This window comes from Halichoeres trimaculatus, unplaced genomic scaffold (assembly GCF_033239565.1).
Source record: "Halichoeres trimaculatus isolate MK-OKI-2021-1 unplaced genomic scaffold, fHalTri1.1 fHalTri1_scaffold_19, whole genome shotgun sequence".
Taxonomy (NCBI): domain Eukaryota; kingdom Metazoa; phylum Chordata; class Actinopteri; order Labriformes; family Labridae; genus Halichoeres; species Halichoeres trimaculatus.
The window spans coordinates 18,784,390-18,803,208 of record NW_027437197.1 but is presented as its reverse complement, the minus strand read 5'-3'; the positions used below and the strand labels follow the sequence as shown (position 1 = coordinate 18,803,208).

At 41.4% G+C, this 18,819-nt stretch overlaps 1 protein-coding gene across 1 annotated transcript in view; it reads right to left on the bottom strand.

The window, feature by feature from the left end:
* The window catches only part of LOC141808312 (obg-like ATPase 1), a 42,610-nt gene that overhangs the window by 2,701 nt on the left and 21,090 nt on the right, over positions 1-18,819 (bottom strand). The window contains exons 6-10 of the mRNA XM_074694851.1: positions 16,911-16,991; positions 16,424-16,521; positions 4,074-4,214; positions 3,424-3,520; positions 69-191 (exon numbers count right to left, since the gene is read on the bottom strand). Coding sequence (XP_074550952.1) covers positions 69-191; positions 3,424-3,520; positions 4,074-4,214; positions 16,424-16,521; positions 16,911-16,991 — 540 coding nt within the window. The remainder of the gene's footprint in view (positions 1-68; positions 192-3,423; positions 3,521-4,073; positions 4,215-16,423; positions 16,522-16,910; positions 16,992-18,819) is intronic.

The following is an 18,819-nucleotide window of genomic DNA, read 5'->3' as shown; positions in this document are numbered from 1 at the left end:
GTGCCGGCTGTCAGCTCCACTGATCACAGGAGACTTCCTCCTCATCCTCCGGCACCCTGACTGCTCACCTTGACAGCGCTCTCGCTGCCTTCCTCTTTAAAATCCAAGAATTTCATTACTTCCGCCATAATGAAGCCCTTCTCAAAGTCTGTGTGGATCTTCCCAGCAGCCTGTGGAGCCTTAGTTCCCTTCTGTCAGGAGGAAAAGGAAAAGAGAGGACAAATGAATTGTTTTGGAGGAGATGGATTGCAGCATGCGAGCGACATGGTGTTTGATAGGGTGATAGTGTTGTGAGCATCACTCAGGGGTGTTTTCACTCGGCTGTGGCCCCGCTATAGGGCAGCCTGGACAGCGATAAGGACCCAGCGCTGCTATCAATGCCTTCTGATTCCCATCCCCTGCTGGTATTGATTTCTGTCCAGGCAATCTCGCCTCATTGTGGGTCGCTGCTTGGCTCTCTGGTCATGACAGCAAGTCGACCCAGTGTTGCAGTGAGAGGCCTGGGTGGTGTTGAACTCTGTGCATCAGGCCTTGTTGTCTGGGTCTGGTTGTTCAAATTTTACTTCAGTTATATTTCACTGTTGATGGCTTTTTGAACTGATTCTTTAAATGGATTTCTATCAATTTATTTACAAGATTTGTCAATTTTCCCTTATTTATTGTGTGAAGCATCTGGATGATGCATGTTTATTTAAGAGGAGCCTAACAGGATTTTTGTTTCTTGTCTTATATTTCATAGAGTATGGTCTATATATAGCGTCATGAGAAAACTTTGCCCCTGTAGTTATTTAATTCAGACTTGAATTCAAATTTCAAGTCACATTTTCAAACTTTGTTCAATGTTTTGTGCTTTGAATCCTCTTTAAATCTCCAAAACACACCTTGTGAGTGATAAAATGTGCAATTTATATGCACTGAAATAATGCAGGGCGGAAATGACAAACGACCACTACAAGTGACGTGTCTGCTGTGCATCATTGTGACTCCTGCCTGTCGAGCCGCTTGCTCCCTTCTCTGCTCTGCAGCCCTGTGAGTGTGTGTGTGTGTGTGTGTGTGCTCAGGAACTGTTGAGCACTTTTAATTATGTATATAATCAGGTTGGGGTCAACATATTTCATGCCAAAAGAATGATGCGTATTTAATGACTCTAATACATTACCATCTCTTTGCAATCTCATTGACGGAGTGCTTGTGAGTTTAACTACCATTAATCAGCATCAAGGTTTGTCTATCTGCAGAAAAATAGATTAAGGGAGGTATTTTTTTCAGACAAGAGAGCCACATTGTCCTAGTTAAGAGCTATGCAGAGCAGGCTGATAGATAATGGTCACCTCGAGGCTGCCTAATAAAGCATGTTAAAGGATTTAGGAACACGACATTACTGAGTGTAGTTTTTACAATGCAAGATGTATTGGCGTAATATAGTTACCCACTGATGCTTACCTGACTAAATGCCCCTCACACACAATCAAGGCTGCCTGTAATCAGTTATGTTGGGGAGGACAGGCCTGTTTGTGAGGAGGCCTTTGAAGTGTTTCAGGACTTTTTTTGTAAATAGCCCAAACATCAGTCATGCTGAGACAGGTGATGTCATCTGACGAAAATGTAATGTGTCTTGTGTAAAAAAGAAGAAGAAAAAAGGATGTGAGCTCACCTTCCCCTCAGGTCTGAACACAGTCTGAAGAGGTATGGAGGAAATATTTACTGAAAGTTCCTGTTTACCATCCTGTGTGGTCATGTTTCACCTGAAGTGACGTGATACTAATAGTATGTATGCATACATATATAAAAAAAACAGTTTGGTTGAGTTAAGTGACTTTAAAAAGTTAATTTAAATTGTTTAAGTTCATTCATTATCTCATTGTTTTTGCAAATTTCTTATGAAAATTTGACCTTCAAACACCAAAACACAGTCAGTCATTTTTATAACTTTTCTTAATGTAGCTTTTCTTCCACATGTCAACTATATTGATTGGATATGTTTTTTTTTCTTTGGAAAACATTTATTTATTTGGTGTCCTGAATCACCTATACTTATCTTAGGATTTCTTCATACAGTGCGTTAACTTTGATTTCTTTCTTCTTCTTCTTTTATCAGCGCAAAGATTTATTTCTTGTGTCTGATTTTCAAGTTTAATGACGCAAGCTTAAAGGAAAAGCATCCTGTGCCCTCACATAAATGTGCTAGATTTCTTTGGATTTGTAAAATTATTCAAATAAAATCCTGTTTTGTAAAAGTTTGTGAATATGAAGCACAGTTTTGTTACAATTTCAATGGAGCATCAATTATTTCTAACATTATAAACTGTGACATCCAGTCATCTGGTTGAGCCACCATCTGGAGTGGTGTTTCTACATCATGCATACTGTGGATTTTGTGTTGTCGTGTTTTGTGTTGAGTTTTATTGCAGCATCTGCAATTTTGGTCAAAAATGTAACACGCTCCATGTTTTGTCTCTTTGATTATTGCTTCAAAATAAACATGATTTGTAGCAGCCCCGTCAACAAAGGAAACCAAAGAGAGGTTCTTTTTCATTTTGTCATTAATATGTGAACACTGAATTAAAGGAGAATGTGTCTGGTGACAAATATTTTCAATTGATGTTATTGTTGAAAACAATGCTTTTTAAATTGTTTGTTGGAAAATTGTATGTTTGGAAGCAAATTGAGTTGATCTCTTGAAGTATTTGAAGAATAAAAATGATTTGTTATATTACATCTAAAGTTCTCAGAAAGTTTCTCAAGCAAACTTCTTTTTACTGTTTATTTCAACATGCTGCATAAACTAATAGTAAATGACTCCTGACCAGGCAAACATCTTGTTATATCTGCATTCAATCCTCCTGTTTACTGTAGAGAAAAAGCTTTTCTCTACAATCCCAGCATGCAAAGCCAACATCTGTATTGATGTAAATCCTGCGATCTTGTTGCACAAAGCTCTTGGCGGCCCGCGCTCAGTAAACTGAGACACACAGGAGGGAGGAGCCCCCAGCAAGGCCCACAAACAGCCGAATGAAAAGCGACATCAATTTTGGCACAGACACCCTCCGTCACACAGATTAGGCAGGCACAATGCAGCGGCTCCTTATCTCCAGCGGCAGGAGGAGGGCAGGCAGATCTGCACAGGATGGAAACATTCTCATGGACGTAATGGGCAAAATCAATTGTTGCCCTCCTCAATCAATGTAGCCCCCACTTTCACTGTTCAGCAGCTCACATGTAATTGAAGTTATCCTTGGCCTGTAATGACTGGCTAAAGCACGACCATGACAAAGTTGAAAGTGTGCGATATCAGTGAGGGTGCCAGCAGGGTGGAACGTGGGACACTGTGGACTCATTTCTGTGTGTGTGTGTGTGTGTGATTGTGTGTGTGTCTGGTACACACACTCACATGCATGTGCACAGCAGGCAGCTGGCTCTTACCCGAATGGTCCACGCACGGACCTCGTCTGGACCACAAGTGAAGAAATACTCCAGCTGCAGGGCTGCGTATCCAGCCTTGATGATCTTGCTCAGGGCACTGGTGGAGAGAAATTCCAGTTTGAATGTGACGCATCTGAACTGGTGAAGTGTTATTTATTGCCAGCGATGCCAAGACGGAGTTCACTCTGGTGGCAAAGGCCCCATTCATTCCAATATGAACTCATTAAGAGAATATGATGGGTCACTTGGATTCACATAGGACATTCAACTCTCCAGTGGTTTCTTTGATTAATAACAAAGCGTACAGACTCATTAAGCATTTTAAAGAATTCAATTCGATGTCTCGCTCTGCAGCAAGAGAAGAAAAAAAACAATCTGCTGTCACAGTTTTTCTCTCCTTGGAGGTTTTCACGCGAGAACAATAAACCCAAAATGCCCAAGTTATAATTATACCTACAGATGACAGATGACAGTTAAAAACTTAATTTAGAGGAAAACCCTTTGACTGAGTTGTTCGGTAAGAAGAGGGATCCTTTGCTTTATAATGGTAATTACTCTGCCATTTATTATTCTATCAGCACATGCAATTAAAGGAGTGCATGGAGGACACAGCTGATAATAAAGTGTGGGGAGACTGAATGCTAATTAACCTCTGTGTCTTGTGCTCCGTGCAGTACTGCTGTCGCTCCTCCTCGCTCTTGTCCTGGAGCTGGCTCTCGAGGCCGCCGCTGAAAGGGATGACCAAGGCGCCGGGGTCATGACTGTCCACCCATTCCTTGATTTTCACCAGCCTGGTGGAATCAGGAGACACGAGATGTAGCAGTGTGAGGGCTTTGTTTTCTGTTAGTGAATGCATATTCATGAGAGCAGCTGAAAACAGGAGGGTTCGCAGGAGAGAACGCTCCAAAGGGAAAGTTTCAGTCAGAGTTTGACTTTATACTTTCAGAAAACTTCTTTCCTGAACATCAGAGCCACAAAAGAGTGTAAATACAAAAATATTTTAAAAGAATAGGGATGCAAAGTATTTATTGATGAGTTCAGCCCCTAATTGAAAACCTTAGTTAAGTGAAACCACACCAAAAGTTCTTGATGCATTTATAAACAAAGTATTTCTCATGGCGCATAATTATAAGTGCATTTTTGCAAACATAGTATTTAACGGCTGCACAGACAAGAGCTGATTGTAACAGCAATTGTATATTTTTGCAGTTTAATGTACAAAATTTCTGTACATCATCAAATCTAAGAAACGTGTTTTGCACATTAAAGCTCCTGTGAATATTTTATAAACTGTTTGTAAAACTCACTTAAATAAAAAAAATGATGTTTGTATGAGTTAAAAAGACCCTAAAGCACAAAAGTTGATAGCTTTGGGGTTGCAAATGTTGGAAAACACTGGTAGGAGTAGGTACAGGTTGTAGTGATCAATGAAACAGCTTTTTCAAAAAAAAAAAAAAAAAATCAAAGCAAATTTTCTTAATCTGTGATAAAAAAAAAAAAAAAAGTTGAGTGAGATTTTTGTTGAAAAGAAAACACAGCAAGAGGAGAGAGGTTTTGTCCACATGGGGGTGGCAAAATCAATTGAAACATAAAGTTCCATATAGAGGCTTTAAGAAAATCCTTTGTGATAAAAGTGCACTAGTTTTAATCATGTTGTTTCACAATAAACCTAAAAAAGAAAATGTTTTTGACTTTTAAACATATGATTAAAAAGGCATTTAGGAATGTTGCAGTAGCTTTAAGTTGGTCATGATTTGCACAGAAATAATTGCAAAGACACGAAAGCCTTAAACGTCAAAACGGGCAAAAAAATTACTACAATTACCGCTTAAATGCAATAAAAACAGAAATAAGATTTGCTCTTACTGCATTTGAGTGAATTTAGGTTTTTTTGGTCCTGTATCAATGCATCGCTCCATCCAACAGAGAAACAGAGCTCGGTCTATCTTACGCCAAACAGCCAGGCAGTAACTTCAGTACTTCCTCGCTCATGAACGTCTTTGTCATTCACTTCACCACCTGAGTCTTTCTCTCCTTTTGTCTTCCAGTGCAGCAGGACACCTGACATTGCAGGACAAAGATATCCCCACACTTAATGGTAACTCTCTGTCAGAACATTATGAGGGGGTTAGGGCCAATTATGAGATTAGCCCCACATGCTCTCAGGCTGGGATTGGATGGGCCTCCACAACAGCATCACACAAATCCATTTTCACACGCCGTCCGGCCCTGACACAGCTCCTAGGCTGGATTGATTGGAAGGGGTCCCTGTCATTATCTGTAATCCTAGTTTCCTGTTTAAAGCCTGTAAGAATCAAAGACTGGGAGGGACCCCAGCACCTCAATACCACATCTACTCCAATAACAATGTCACTGCTTTATCACCTACAGCAGCAGATCACTGCTCCTACCTAATGATTATCAATATACAATATATGACAGGACAACAGGAGTGGGAAGAGCACAGTTTTAGTTTGATTGTATGTTTTTCCCAACAAGCTGCAATAACACCGAAGGGTAAATTTGAAATGACTCATGTGCCAGTTTCCCCTTTGGTTGCAACCCAATATTTCCCTATCTGTTCGTATTTTAGTTTTAAGGCCGGCGTTTGACTGCCACCTCAATAAGATAGTCACAAATAAAAAAAAACAGAAAAATAAAACACATTAAGTCAAAGCCCAAAATGTGAAAACATAGGAGATGGTGGGCGCTCCAAGAGGGGAAAAAATCCAATCTGAGATAATAACAGATGTAGTTTGTCACTTTTCCCAGCACAGCTGTCTATTTGGTGGCACGTTATTTGCATTCCTCAGGTATTGCGTACTCTACAGGCGGCTGAATAATGATTCACAAATCACTCTCTCCACACCAGTCAAGGGCTGTGATCCTTTGAATAGACCATTGTACCTGAGACTGTAATTGGTGAAGACTTGACAGAGCTGAGCCAAGCCGGCCCCGTAACAAAGAGGCTCTCGCTAGAAAGGCTGAGGGATGATTTTAATAATGCGGAGCTGAGACGGCGAACGTGAGCCGCAAATGAGCACGGGGGTCTCTGGGTCCTTGCACTGAGTGACACGGGACCAGACAAACACCTTGCTACAGGAACATGAAACTCCCCCTTCCCTCAACTGTGGAAACAAAGCACTGTCAATTAAGAGCTTTGATGCTCCATCAACATGGCTCCCAAAAACGATTCTGTCAACTTCAGCGCCATCTACACACGCCACTTTGCAATTTGTTTTTATGTCCTTTCCAATTATTGGAGTGGAGTTTTATGTGGAAGTGTAAATTGGAGGAACATTTATGTAAAACATGCTGCAGATTTTTTTTATCCCTTTGTTCTGCAATATATGATAGCATGCATGTAAATATTGACTACAAGTTACTTCTGTGAGGTTTAATATCAGTGACTTTTAAAAAAAACAAAAAAACAAAAAAACAACATGTTTTTTTTCCCTGCTCAGCTTCAGAGAAAAGAAACTTAAGAACTTCCATGATGGAAATGATGATACAGTTTTTGTTCAAGCTGCTCCTCTTAAAAGCAGTTTACAAAAATGAAGTACGCACATGCACACACAAAGACAAAAAAATCCTGTGAAAAAGAGTCTGTGTGTGTGTGTGTGTGTGTGTGTGTGTGTGTGTGTGTGTGTGTGTGTGTGTGTGTGTGTGTGTGTGTGTGTGTGTGTGTGTGTGTGTGTGTGTGTGTTTGGTGTATGAGTGTGTGCACGTCTTGTCACTCTCCCATTATGTCCCAGCGTTGAGTGCCATCTCTCACTGCTCCCTTAATAGAAAGATTCAGCACTTTCTGGTCTTGATATCCCTCTCTGAACAAATGATGCCTGAAATTTTTATTCTTTTTATAATGGAATTCCAATGGCCTTTGCTGCAAATCAACTGGAAATTTTTGCATATCAAGTGGGAAAAATTAAATGTTAACCACGTTTTAATGTGATTAAGGGTGACAGGGACATTATTTCTGCTAATCATTCAGCAGCTTGAAGGCTCAAACAAAGCTAAGGAACAAGCCTTGTTTGTGCTTTTTCTTGCGGCTCTTGAATGGAAGGGGGAAAACAGTTCCCTTGTACAAGCTCTCACAGCATATTCACAGATTTAAAACATGTGTTTTTCATGTTTTGTTTTTGGTAATGTGATGAAAACAAGGCATTACTAATCTAATATCTGTTTCTCTCGCATCGAGGGAAAGGAGGTTGTGTTATTCTTTCTAGCTTTAGATTTAACGCCTGTTGTATAAACAATACATCCAATTTAAAGCACAATATATTGTGAAATGACAGAAACAATTGGAGCTTCCACAACAGGCTGAAGCCGAATGGAGATGTCCCACAGGGGGCCACCCTCTGGGGCTAGTCTATTTGTCTTTTTGTGTGGGAATCCTGAGGGGGGGATAATTCCTGTGTTTCCGCATGCCTGGGGCTTCCCTGGACTTTGTCAGAGCTTTGATCTGTTTAAACGGCTCAGGAGGGAGAAACAATGGGAGTTTGGAAAGTACAGGGGCAGCTACCTGAGACAATGGCCTGAGCCCTGTGTCTGGCATACATTCATACAGGTAGGCTTTATTAGGAGTGCTTAGCCTGTTAAGCCTGTAAGAGGTGGGCCAACACCTCCAGTTTGAGAACTCCTTTCAGATGCAACTAAACGCCGAGAGAGCTGGGAAATAATCCACTACCTGCATCCATCACTGACACGCCCACAGGCAGAGGGAGCCGAACATGAGTTTATCATGGCTGCAGCGAACGACCAAACATTTGCCTATCATAAAAGAGTTGGGTTTTACATATGTAAATAAGCTTGGGTTTAAGTGTGTTTAATGTAAAGGGTCAAAAACTATACCCTTCTTTCACCAAAACCAATCTTGACATATGCTGGCATGTTAGTGAGCTAGCTAGCCAGCAGAAATAAAGTAGATAAAGCTAAATCCCCAAAACAGAGTTATATTACGCTGCATTAAATGTTAGTTTCCTTAATTTTTAAAATATATATATTATGTCCTGATAATGTAGGTTAGCATTTGCTTGATTATGAGATCCACTTTCCCAGCATCTATTCTATTCTACCCATAGACTTCAAAAAAACAAATAAATAAATGGACGTCATCTTGCTTGGCTAGAAGTGAGGCCGCCACAAAAACTGCTCCCCCTAGTGGCTGGCTGCAGTGTAGGTAAAAAAAAAAAAAAAAAAGCTCTCCAGCCATTCCAGATGAGCTGTGGTCAAACTTTAAAAAATTATTACACCTCGTAGAAATGTTTTTCACGTCCAATTGTTGTGGTGATTTGAAGATATCATTTTGCTGCCTTGTATTTAAGTCCTCTCTGTTCTGAAGAGTGTAGTTTTCATTAGTTATAAGAGGTTAAAAAAGAGGTTTTACGTCACGTTTATCAATGATTCACAGCTGCCGTTCTTGTGTATTTTTTTCGGAGATCATAAAATATGTCGGGAGGTAGAGTCAAGAAGTGATTAGATTTGCGAAAGAAAAAAATATATACATTTTTGTCACCCAGCTCCACTCAGATTCTCCCAGAATCCCTCACAGTCTCTACTGCGCAGACTCTGGCTGCAATTGCTACCAATGGCTGCGCCTGTGACGGAGGTATTTTGGCTTCAAAGCTGTACAGTGATAAATGGTGGAGACATGCCGTTCACTCTATATACAGACTATGATTCTACCTAACTAGCGCAGTAGTTAACGACTTAGAAGCTACCTGCTGGCTAAAGCTTATTTGTTGATGGTCAGCGTTAGGCTGGCTGCAGAAAGACCGGAAACCACATTTACACCGACCTAAAAAACAGACTTGTATGGCATTAAAAACAAATAACTTTACAGCCTGGTTAAAAATAAAGAGTCTGGGTCTGAATCACTAATTTCACTGTCATCACACCGAACAGGAAGTGATTTTTTTTCTAAATCAACAGTTAAGAAGATATCAAGATATCACGATCATGACTTTGTCCTGACTGGTCTGGCGCCCAATAGTTGTTAGTAAGGAGGCTCAAAGCCCAGCATTTTCAGTATAGCCCCGGCCAACGACTGGCTTCACTACTCTGATCAGGAACACACAGGTGACGTCGTGGAGACTGCGCCCATATATTCCCCAGTATATGGATTAAAATCATTGATTTCAGAAGCACTGACGGCACCCTCTAGCAGTCCTTACAGGAACTGTAAGTGGGACATGAGAGTTTGTTTTCTAACCTTTACACTTTGGATTTTGTTAATAACCATTACTATTAATGATTCATCCCAGTTATCGGATCATAAGATTAGAAGTTTGTGTGGACCACAGTGTTATTAGATTTCAAACTGAGTCAAAGTGGTATAAAGTTAAACTATTGACTATTAGACTAGAGGAGTCATTAGTCAGGGGCGGCCCTAAAACCAGGGGGTCAAGTCCGTGTTGCTGATCCTAGATTACAGTGAGAAGAATCTTAGGGGGGCTAAGATTCTTCAGCACACTACACGTTGTACACAGTAAGCCCCCGCCTCTGCCTCTCTTTGGAGAAGGGAGCCAGAAATGAGGGGTATGAGCTCATGGTGGCTTTTGAGGCTGAGAAGTCGGGGGCTCTGTGGGAAGCTTTTCATCCTCCCAGTGGTGAGCTCCTGAGCAACAAGAGTGCAGACGCTCTCTGCTCCCTGTGGCCACGGCCGGATGGAATGGCATTACACATCAGGCTCTGAGGAGGAAGGAGATCTGACACGTCAACACACACACACACACACACACACACACACACACACACACACACACACACACACACACACACACACACACACACACACACACACACACACACACACTATCTCCAATATTGTCAACTTATTTCAGCCTTCAAAGCAATCAGAGGCTGGTGGGAACAGAACCCAGTGCAGGCACAATGGGAGCAGCTTTAATTAAGAGCATCATCTCACATCATATACCTCAAACAAGCCTCGAGGGTGTACTGGTAACAAGCTTTTTTTTTTTTTTTTTCTACAGAAACTTTTTTCTTTGATAACGACAGCCATTAAATTTGAAAAGACAAATCTTTTGACCTTAAATGTTTGCACACAGGATAGTTAAGACCCAACAAATCCCCCTCCCTGGGTTTATCTTTGTTGAGGTCGCGTTATCAAAGCGGTGGCCTTGTTTAAGGAGATTTTTGGGAGTGGGGAGGGTGGGGAAAAATAGCAAACATCAGAAATTCAAATAACCCAGATGAGTACGTTCTACATCACCCAAAATAATTCTCTATATGGGGTATCCATGCTGTCATTCACAGAGGTTGACTGGGCGAGGGAAAATAAGGGGGGCTGTGGTAGAGTGGGGGGAGTCATCAAGATGTGACAATTGTGACAAGAGCAGGCAAAGTGTAGCGCCGAAGAACACCACACGGATTTCTCCATCTCTCCTTTTTTTTTCTCCCAGGATGACAGCTTAATGTCTACCACATGCAATATTTATTCTCATCGTGTGTCAGACTGTCTAGCTGTCCCAGGGAGTACAAAGAATGCCACTTATTAGAATAAAAGCAGAGAAAGGTAATCAAGGACATATGTAACATCAGCCAATCATGCCCCCTTCCCATCCAGCATCTTTTATTTTCTCCCTCTTGTTCAAAAGAGTTCAACAATAATCCTGATAATAAGCGTTTGGGAGCTGTATGTGGCAACGCTAAATTCATTTATTTGTCTCATTAGAGCTGCCGAGGCTGCAGGCTGCTCACTGCGGCATGTGTTTGGCCTTAACCTTATCACAAAGATGATAAAAAGCGCCGCTCAACAAAGCAAAAGCTATCAAAATGTATCATTAGACAAGCTTGAAACCTGCAGACATTCCTTTTTTATGTCTGCTTCAGTTCACAGGGGAACAATTCCCAGCGTGCATGTTGTTCAGTGGGGAATATCTACATAATTTCAGAACTGCAGGATGCTCACTTAGCATTAGCATCCTTGACTTTAAGCCTCCTAAAAAAGGAGGAAAAGTGACAATCTGTGCGGATTTGGGAGAGCAAACTGATTCCCAGAACAGTCATTAAAGAACAAACAAGAGCAGGAAAAGTCTGACGTTTAGGGTCCGTCTCATTAGTACAACAACAACAACAACGCAGAAACTTCACCACCAGGACACAACAAAGACAAAGGGGTGACATGTGACATGTCAACAGCGTCCTTTCATTACCTGGACTGGGGACAGTCAATAACCTGGCTAACTGGAACGACAGGACTTTATTAGCACCATCTGTTTCAGCTTTACTATACAGCCTCTCCTGTTGTTTTCTCTCATTGAAAGCTCGCTAAAGGCGTCCATTAGGACAGACTGTCGGCAGAGGGGTACGCATCTACCATGGGAAAGTCTTTTCAGGATCCCACACTGCACAAGGAGAGAAAGGACGAGTGTGCACAAAGTGAAAAAACAAGAACAAGTGATCATATATCTCTCACATGGCTTTGAAAGTGAACTCCAACTCCCCAGATAGTAGTTCCTAAAAAACTTGGATGGAGCCGGTGGTTTTGCACTCAATAAAGTTTCAGTTGTGTTTATGGGAATTATGGTCTGGAGTATAGCTGAAGTGGGCCGCAGTGACTGCTTTCATGGAGTGGCTCTCAGTGAATCATAAAAGTCTCCCCCCTCATACCCTATCTGAGTGTTTCCAGTGACTCTGAATCCTGACAGGAATGTCTGACCGAGGAGGATTACATGAAAATGTGTGTTTCACCTATTAGAGAGCTTTTTCAATACTTTACAAAACAAGTCGGCATGAAAACCAAGAAGGTAAAGGCGGTACGTTTTCATTAAGTTCTCAAGTTTGGTAAAAAAAATAGGCGCAAACCCTCAAAACAGACAACCAACATGCTGCAAATCCTGCAAGGGCTCCTTTACTTTAATTGTCAAAGCTCCTCCTACAGGCCAAGTAGAGTGCTAGCTTCAGCAAAGATATTTCCTCAGCTTCCTGCTCCTTCTTTAACCATGTTTTAAATTATCCTATACATACACTGCGAGAACTTAATCTTGTGAAAACCCACTAGTTATAGAAGATTATGAAGTTATGGTCTATTTAAATCCAAAAACCTAAGATAGTTTGCTCGCAGGATGTGCTGACTCTTTCCATGTCTGTGGGTTCTTGCTATTTTTTTTTCCAACTCATGATGTAAAGCTTTGCAAACAAATAAAAAAAAAACATGTGAAAGAATTCTTTTAAAGTTTTTTGATAAATACTTTGGCATAATGTTGTTGCTCAGATTGCTCAAACGTGCATTATCAAGGATTTTCTGGGGACTACTTTCACCTGTGGATGGATACACATTTTGTTTGCCAGTTAGTTTTAACAGAATGTCAAACTTAGGACTTCTAACTTTTCTTACTAACTTTTCTATGTTTATCATAAAAGAGGGAGTGGCACTTAATTCAAAGATGTGGCCTAAGTGTTACGTTTTGCCTGATTGTTGATTCTAGTCTTGTAATAAGATTTATGTACAGTAAGAGAAGTAGACCTTACCCATTTACTTCTAAGGAGTAAGACAGCCCCATTTTGAGCCAGTGTCTTTCTCAAAGACACCTCAAAATGCAGCAAGGCCCTCCACAGAGATCAAACTTGACAGACTTTCTGAACTCTGAAGTGCTGACACTCTCTGATTGTTGCCCAGACACAAACTGTCTTTTTCAAGTCGTCAGAAATGTCTGACTAGAGCACCAGCGTGGCACATGATGTTCTGAGTTGCACCGTGCCACACAAATATGGGAAGAGTTATTTATGAAAGATCAAATTTATGTCTTTGTGGGAGCAGAAAAGGATGATTAAAAAGGTCGAGTGGAGGAGCAGCTGTGGTATGTGAGTTGTTCATTTGTGGTTTTTAAAGCCCAAAGAAGACAGAGGTACCTAATGTAAGACACATTTTGAAATAAACAGAAAGATGAAATATTAAAAGTGTAATAACAAGATGAAAAGGAACAGCAATGTAGACTTAAGAGGGAAGCATGCATGTACACACATGTGCACAGAGGCAGACAAACACACACACACACACACACACACACACTCATGCACACAGTTAATAAAAGCTCTATGCGGTGGTACCCTGCAGTTCTTGCACTCACCAGGAAAACCCATACTGCAGAGGCACTCACAGACAGGTCACGCTTGCTGGTTTCCTTAAAGGTCACCTCATCTACTTAAGAGGCGCCAATTTACTTTAATGCACATTGTCCAAAAGAAGAAAAAAAAGCAGGAAAAAGAAATGACAAGAAAGAAAAACATCACAGTGCACCTGGAGTATTCTCAAGTGTATCTTTTTTCATCACAAAAAGTGACTTTTCCTGGTTCTCTGAGGAGGATTAAATAAATATCTGCGATCAAATCTATTAAAAGTAGTGCAGATGGATGGAGATGGCAAGGCTGTGAGCTTGTAAAATAGACAAAGACTTAAGTGACAAGTGAAAATGCAGTAACACTGGTCAGGCTGCAGCCACCACATCATCAACAGAGCTGTAATGATCCTCTCTTAACACACAAACTACAGTACGTGGAACGGAGGAACAGACGTCCAGGCAGCTCAATGACGCCGGGGAAAAGAGGAGAAAGCCTCTTGATAGACTCTTGTAGATGCCATTCCCTATCACGCAATGCCTCTCAGTCATAAACACATGTCAAATGCGGCCTTAATCATTTTTTACGAGCGGGGATGTGCAGGGGGCAGAGCATGGTTAGAGGGGAGAGGGGAGCGGCGAGCAGCAGGCGGCCCCCTCTGCACAGAGGAGAGGGCTGTGTGGTAAAGTCTCCTCCAGGAACATCACTCGGCCGGCGAGCCTTTGATCTCCACACCGCAATTACGCCAGCATCCAAATGAGCGTGGAGTCGCCTCTGAAACAGACTTCAAACATGCACATGGACGCATTCTCATACACATACACTGTATAGGATTGGAGCCATGTGCTCCTCTCAACAGTAAATGATGTACTGTCTCCAGCAGAGAACCTGGGGATGAAAGGAGGCCTCGCTCCTCGTCTGATCCTTGCATTAATGATGGCTCGCTAAAGCTAATACTGTGTATTCTTGTCTAAACAAGGGCAGCTTGGTATGTGGTTCCCATACTCCAAACAGGATGAGATCAGTTAACAATGGCATGGTTTTTGAGGCTCAAAAAAGTCAAACAGCTACTTCATGCGAGGCAAAATGTGTAGCATTAATCAATCCTGTTCTGACTCTGGAATGACCTGAATGAGAAATCAATTACTTTTCATTCATGGAAGTTATGAAGTAATGTTTGCAGGGGCATGTTTGGAGGAAAAAAAAAGATTTGCATAAAGCTTGAGTGGCAGCTTGTGCTGAACAAAGCAGTAAAAATATAAAAATGTACTTGAAAAAAAAAATGCTGAGAACCGAGGCTGTGAAATGGCCTGAATGGGTGTCCAGAGAGACACAGATAAGATTGGCTTATTTGCCTCATTCTGGGATTTGCCTTCTTTTTCCTCCTCACATTAGAGCTGAGATTGCAATTTGTCTAGCTGTTTGCTTTGAATAGTCCTTAACCGTATCATCATCTCAACTGTGCTGGTGGAAAAACACGGGGGCATGGCGACAGCCAAATGGCAGTCTGGCGTCTCTGCTGCAGACTAGCTGCCATTAGGGCTGAGAGCAGCATTTATTGTACAATTAGGGCCAGCTAGATCTACCTGTAATCATCTCCATACAGGTGTGAGCTCCTCTCTGGACAAGGGAAGTGACTCATCACTTGTCAAACATCAACACTTTGATGTCGGCATTGTTCACCAAGGAGCCTTCGGGACACCTGAGCACTACTGTTTAAAACGCTCTGAGATTTATTGCATTTCACACAGTTAAAAAACCCCTCCTGCACACACGCTAGGTGAAAAAAAAAAAAACCTCTCTTCCTACTGATGACGGACGTTCCACATGCCATGAATCATTTGATTTACGAGCTGGCTTCCCTCCCTCCTTCCTCCGTCTGACAGTCATACTTTCGTGTCAGGAACATTCTAACAAACAGTCATAGGTAAACAACTTCCTGTGTAATACAATGCTGCCAAGTAAAAGCACGAAAACAAATTTTGTAAGGAGTGACACCGCAAGCCTAGAGGGCAATTGGAAAAGTGTGATAACAATCCACAAGTTGGTGTTATTGACAAAACGGCTGTAGTGTGGAAAAGTAGCCCTTTCAGATATAATGGATGTCTAACACCAGCTTTTGAGATGTGCTCTCACTGTGGCCACATGACAACATTACTATAAAAAAGTATCTTTGGCAGAACACAGGAGCGTGGAGCTGGAAACACAGAGAAGTTTATTTAGAGTATTAAAGGTCATCCTTTTTATTTGCTTATATTATGAAAAGTGCTGCACCTGCAAAGTAGAAAAAAAAAGTTTGCGAAGAAACAAAACAAATGTGCAAATGCCATTTTCTTTCGGCTGACTGTATATCAAGAAAACCTCAGCTGTCATTATGATCTGTGGGAATTTCATGGCTGTAAAGTGGCGCTTGTAAATGCTACTTGAGCACGACATGTGAGGACAAAACCAAATATTTGGAACAAAGCACTTTCAGACACAAGACTGTTATGATTTGATTTATAGCCCCCCTCCAGATGATATTAATTACATGTTTTTCTTTGAAAGTACATGTTTGTTTTTTGTTGTACAAAGCCTTCACCAGCTTTGATATTAAGGTAATGACAATTTTTGACGGAAAACTCAGACCATATGTGTGTATGTGTTTAATGAAGTGCAGAATGTGGGGGCTGCTTGTTTTTTTTGTGTGTGTGTGTGTGTGTGTGTGTGTGTTGAGCAAAGTTAGTGCCACCTCCAGGCAGATCCTCTGACAGAGATATGGCTGTTTCTGTCAGCAGGAGCCCACAGTGAGAAGATCAGTGAGGCTAACACACACATTTCTCACAGCCTAGCACATGCATACACAGACGCGTGAAGATACTTTTTTGAAAAGTTAGTAGAAATCAATAGGGCAGCTTTTGCCTTTCCTCAAAGCACTTACCATTTGTTCTTTCTCCTGATGTAGTCTTTCTCTGAGAGGTTAACGAGGTATATCATTGGTTTGGATGTCAAAAACAAGTATTTGTTCAACACTTCAATCTGTGTGAAAAGACAGAAAAAAACAAGTGCTGAGGATTCAAACTTTTCCAAAGTAGCCTTTGAAGGCCGACGCAGGGAAAGATAAGTGAAGCCAAATCAAATTAGGATCTGGTGTATAGGCGCTGTGGGGTGCGACTATAAAGCCTGGGACTCAAGATCAGCGCGGCCAGATGTCATTAGCTTGTACAAAAGTAATGTCAAAATACAACCAACAAAAGAGTGTGCATAATATTAACTTGTGATTCGCTCAAAAAGACGTGTTGCTTGAGGAAAAGAAGGGGGAAAAAAACGGAAAGAGGAAGAAACAGCAGTTGTACTTTCAGGTTAGATGAAAAGATTAGTCGCATAAAATGCCGTTAATAAATGTGACTGTAACATCAAAGACTTACCTCCTTGTCGTTCCAATCCAGATAGTAACGTACGTGTTTCTTTTCATCCACTACCCAGCTCTTGATTTTGCACATAACGTCCTGTTTGGGGTTAAAAGAGAATGAACAAGAAGCCATTAAAGGAGATGAAAAAGAATATAAACCCAGCAGGGTATGGGGTAATTATTTCCTAAATGCATGGCATCCTGATGCCAAAATGAACAATGGCTGTGCTCACATTTTGAGCAGGAGAGGCCTGGCTTTGACAGAGATGGCACGCACAGGACCCCCTTCCCTCCTTTAAATCATGACAAAAATGCCTTCTGGGGTGTCTCGCTCAGAGTTTTAACATCAATATTCCATCGGGACTGGTTAATGAAAAGCGAAGAGAGAGGGGAGATAAGATTGCAAAGAGCTAGGAACTAATTGGAAGTTTAGCTGTAAATTATTGGTGCTTCCTCAGGCTCTTGGCAGAATGTAGTCTGACTGAATATACACTAGTGAGGTACAGAACTAATTATTCCTCGTTTCTTCTGGAGAAAATATTGAGCATGTGCAGCCCTGTATGCCACATTCATCGCTGAGGTACTTGTGGGTTGGGACCACAGACACGACTGGGTCTTGACAGGATCTGGAAGCGGAAAAGGGTGGGAAATGGGAGGGAGGTAGTTATAAAATTTGTAATAAAGAAATTGAGCCTATTATTGTTGATCCAGCCCCACAGAAATTAGCGGAACACATTCTTTTTGTTCCTGTCAACTTGACCTCCCCCTTCATATAAAAACTCCCCCACCCCCTGCAACACTCCCCCTACCTCCTCTTTCCCTCCCCAAACCCTTGCAGCACTTCACAATCATACTCCCTTTTGAAAGAACTGAGGAAAAAAATCCTGCCAGAGCCTCAATTACACAATGGCAGAAAAAGCTCCACACACTGACCCCCAGCCAGCTGCATTCACTCTCTGCACATCTCTCTCCGCAGGAATTCTAAAGGCCTTTTTGTCAGGCAGCCAGAGTGCAGCCAGCGGGAGAGAGCGCAGGAAGAACCGCATACACTCCGCCCGCGCCGTCCCAAGTCTTCACAGAGAGATTAATCATCTGTGAAATGGAAACAGCAAACGGCCAGTGACACAGGCTGAACCCGCTCCAGGTTTCCCTCATCAGCTCGCTGCTGCCGTGCAGCGCTCCTCTAACAGGCAGGTGTTAATAAAAGGCATATAGGTCCCACAGGGGTCAAACACATATGCCTGCCACCATGAAGCGCTGCTGGTGGGCTGGCTTCTTATTATTGTTTTGGGAGGATAGGGATTTTGAGGATTCATACGGACAAAGGCAATGAAACATTGTTCTTGTAAACACAGCACCGGCAAAATGGATTTAAATCTTCCTAACAATGCATATATATGAGGCCTGCCCTGATGCATGCATATAAATGAAGCTTCAGCTTAACAACAAAATGATAAAAGAGTCCTTTATTCTGACAACATCAAACCATAGAACACAAATTATGGATTTGGTGTTTTTAACTGATTTCATTTCCCAAAATCCTTTTTGTTTTATTTCAAGAAGAAAATTTACAATAAATAAATAAATAAATACATAGAATAGTAATAATGATAATAAGCATTTCTCAAACTCTTTTTCATTTGCATCAAAAATTGCAACTGTTTGACAAAATTTTGAAGGTGAAAGGTACAACACTTTGTTTAGTTAAATATATGTAATATATGAGCTCTTTTTTCAGTCCAACAGAGCCAAGTATTGCAGATCTATACACTTAACAGTTATAATAACCGAGGTACTTTCTTACACCGCCCATCATTGAGAGACACTAGAGAGCGCCTGCATCCCAACACATAATTATAACTTTCCATGGTTTTTCCTTGACTTTTATATGCAATAATATAAACTTGCATCAACGTATAGTGAGC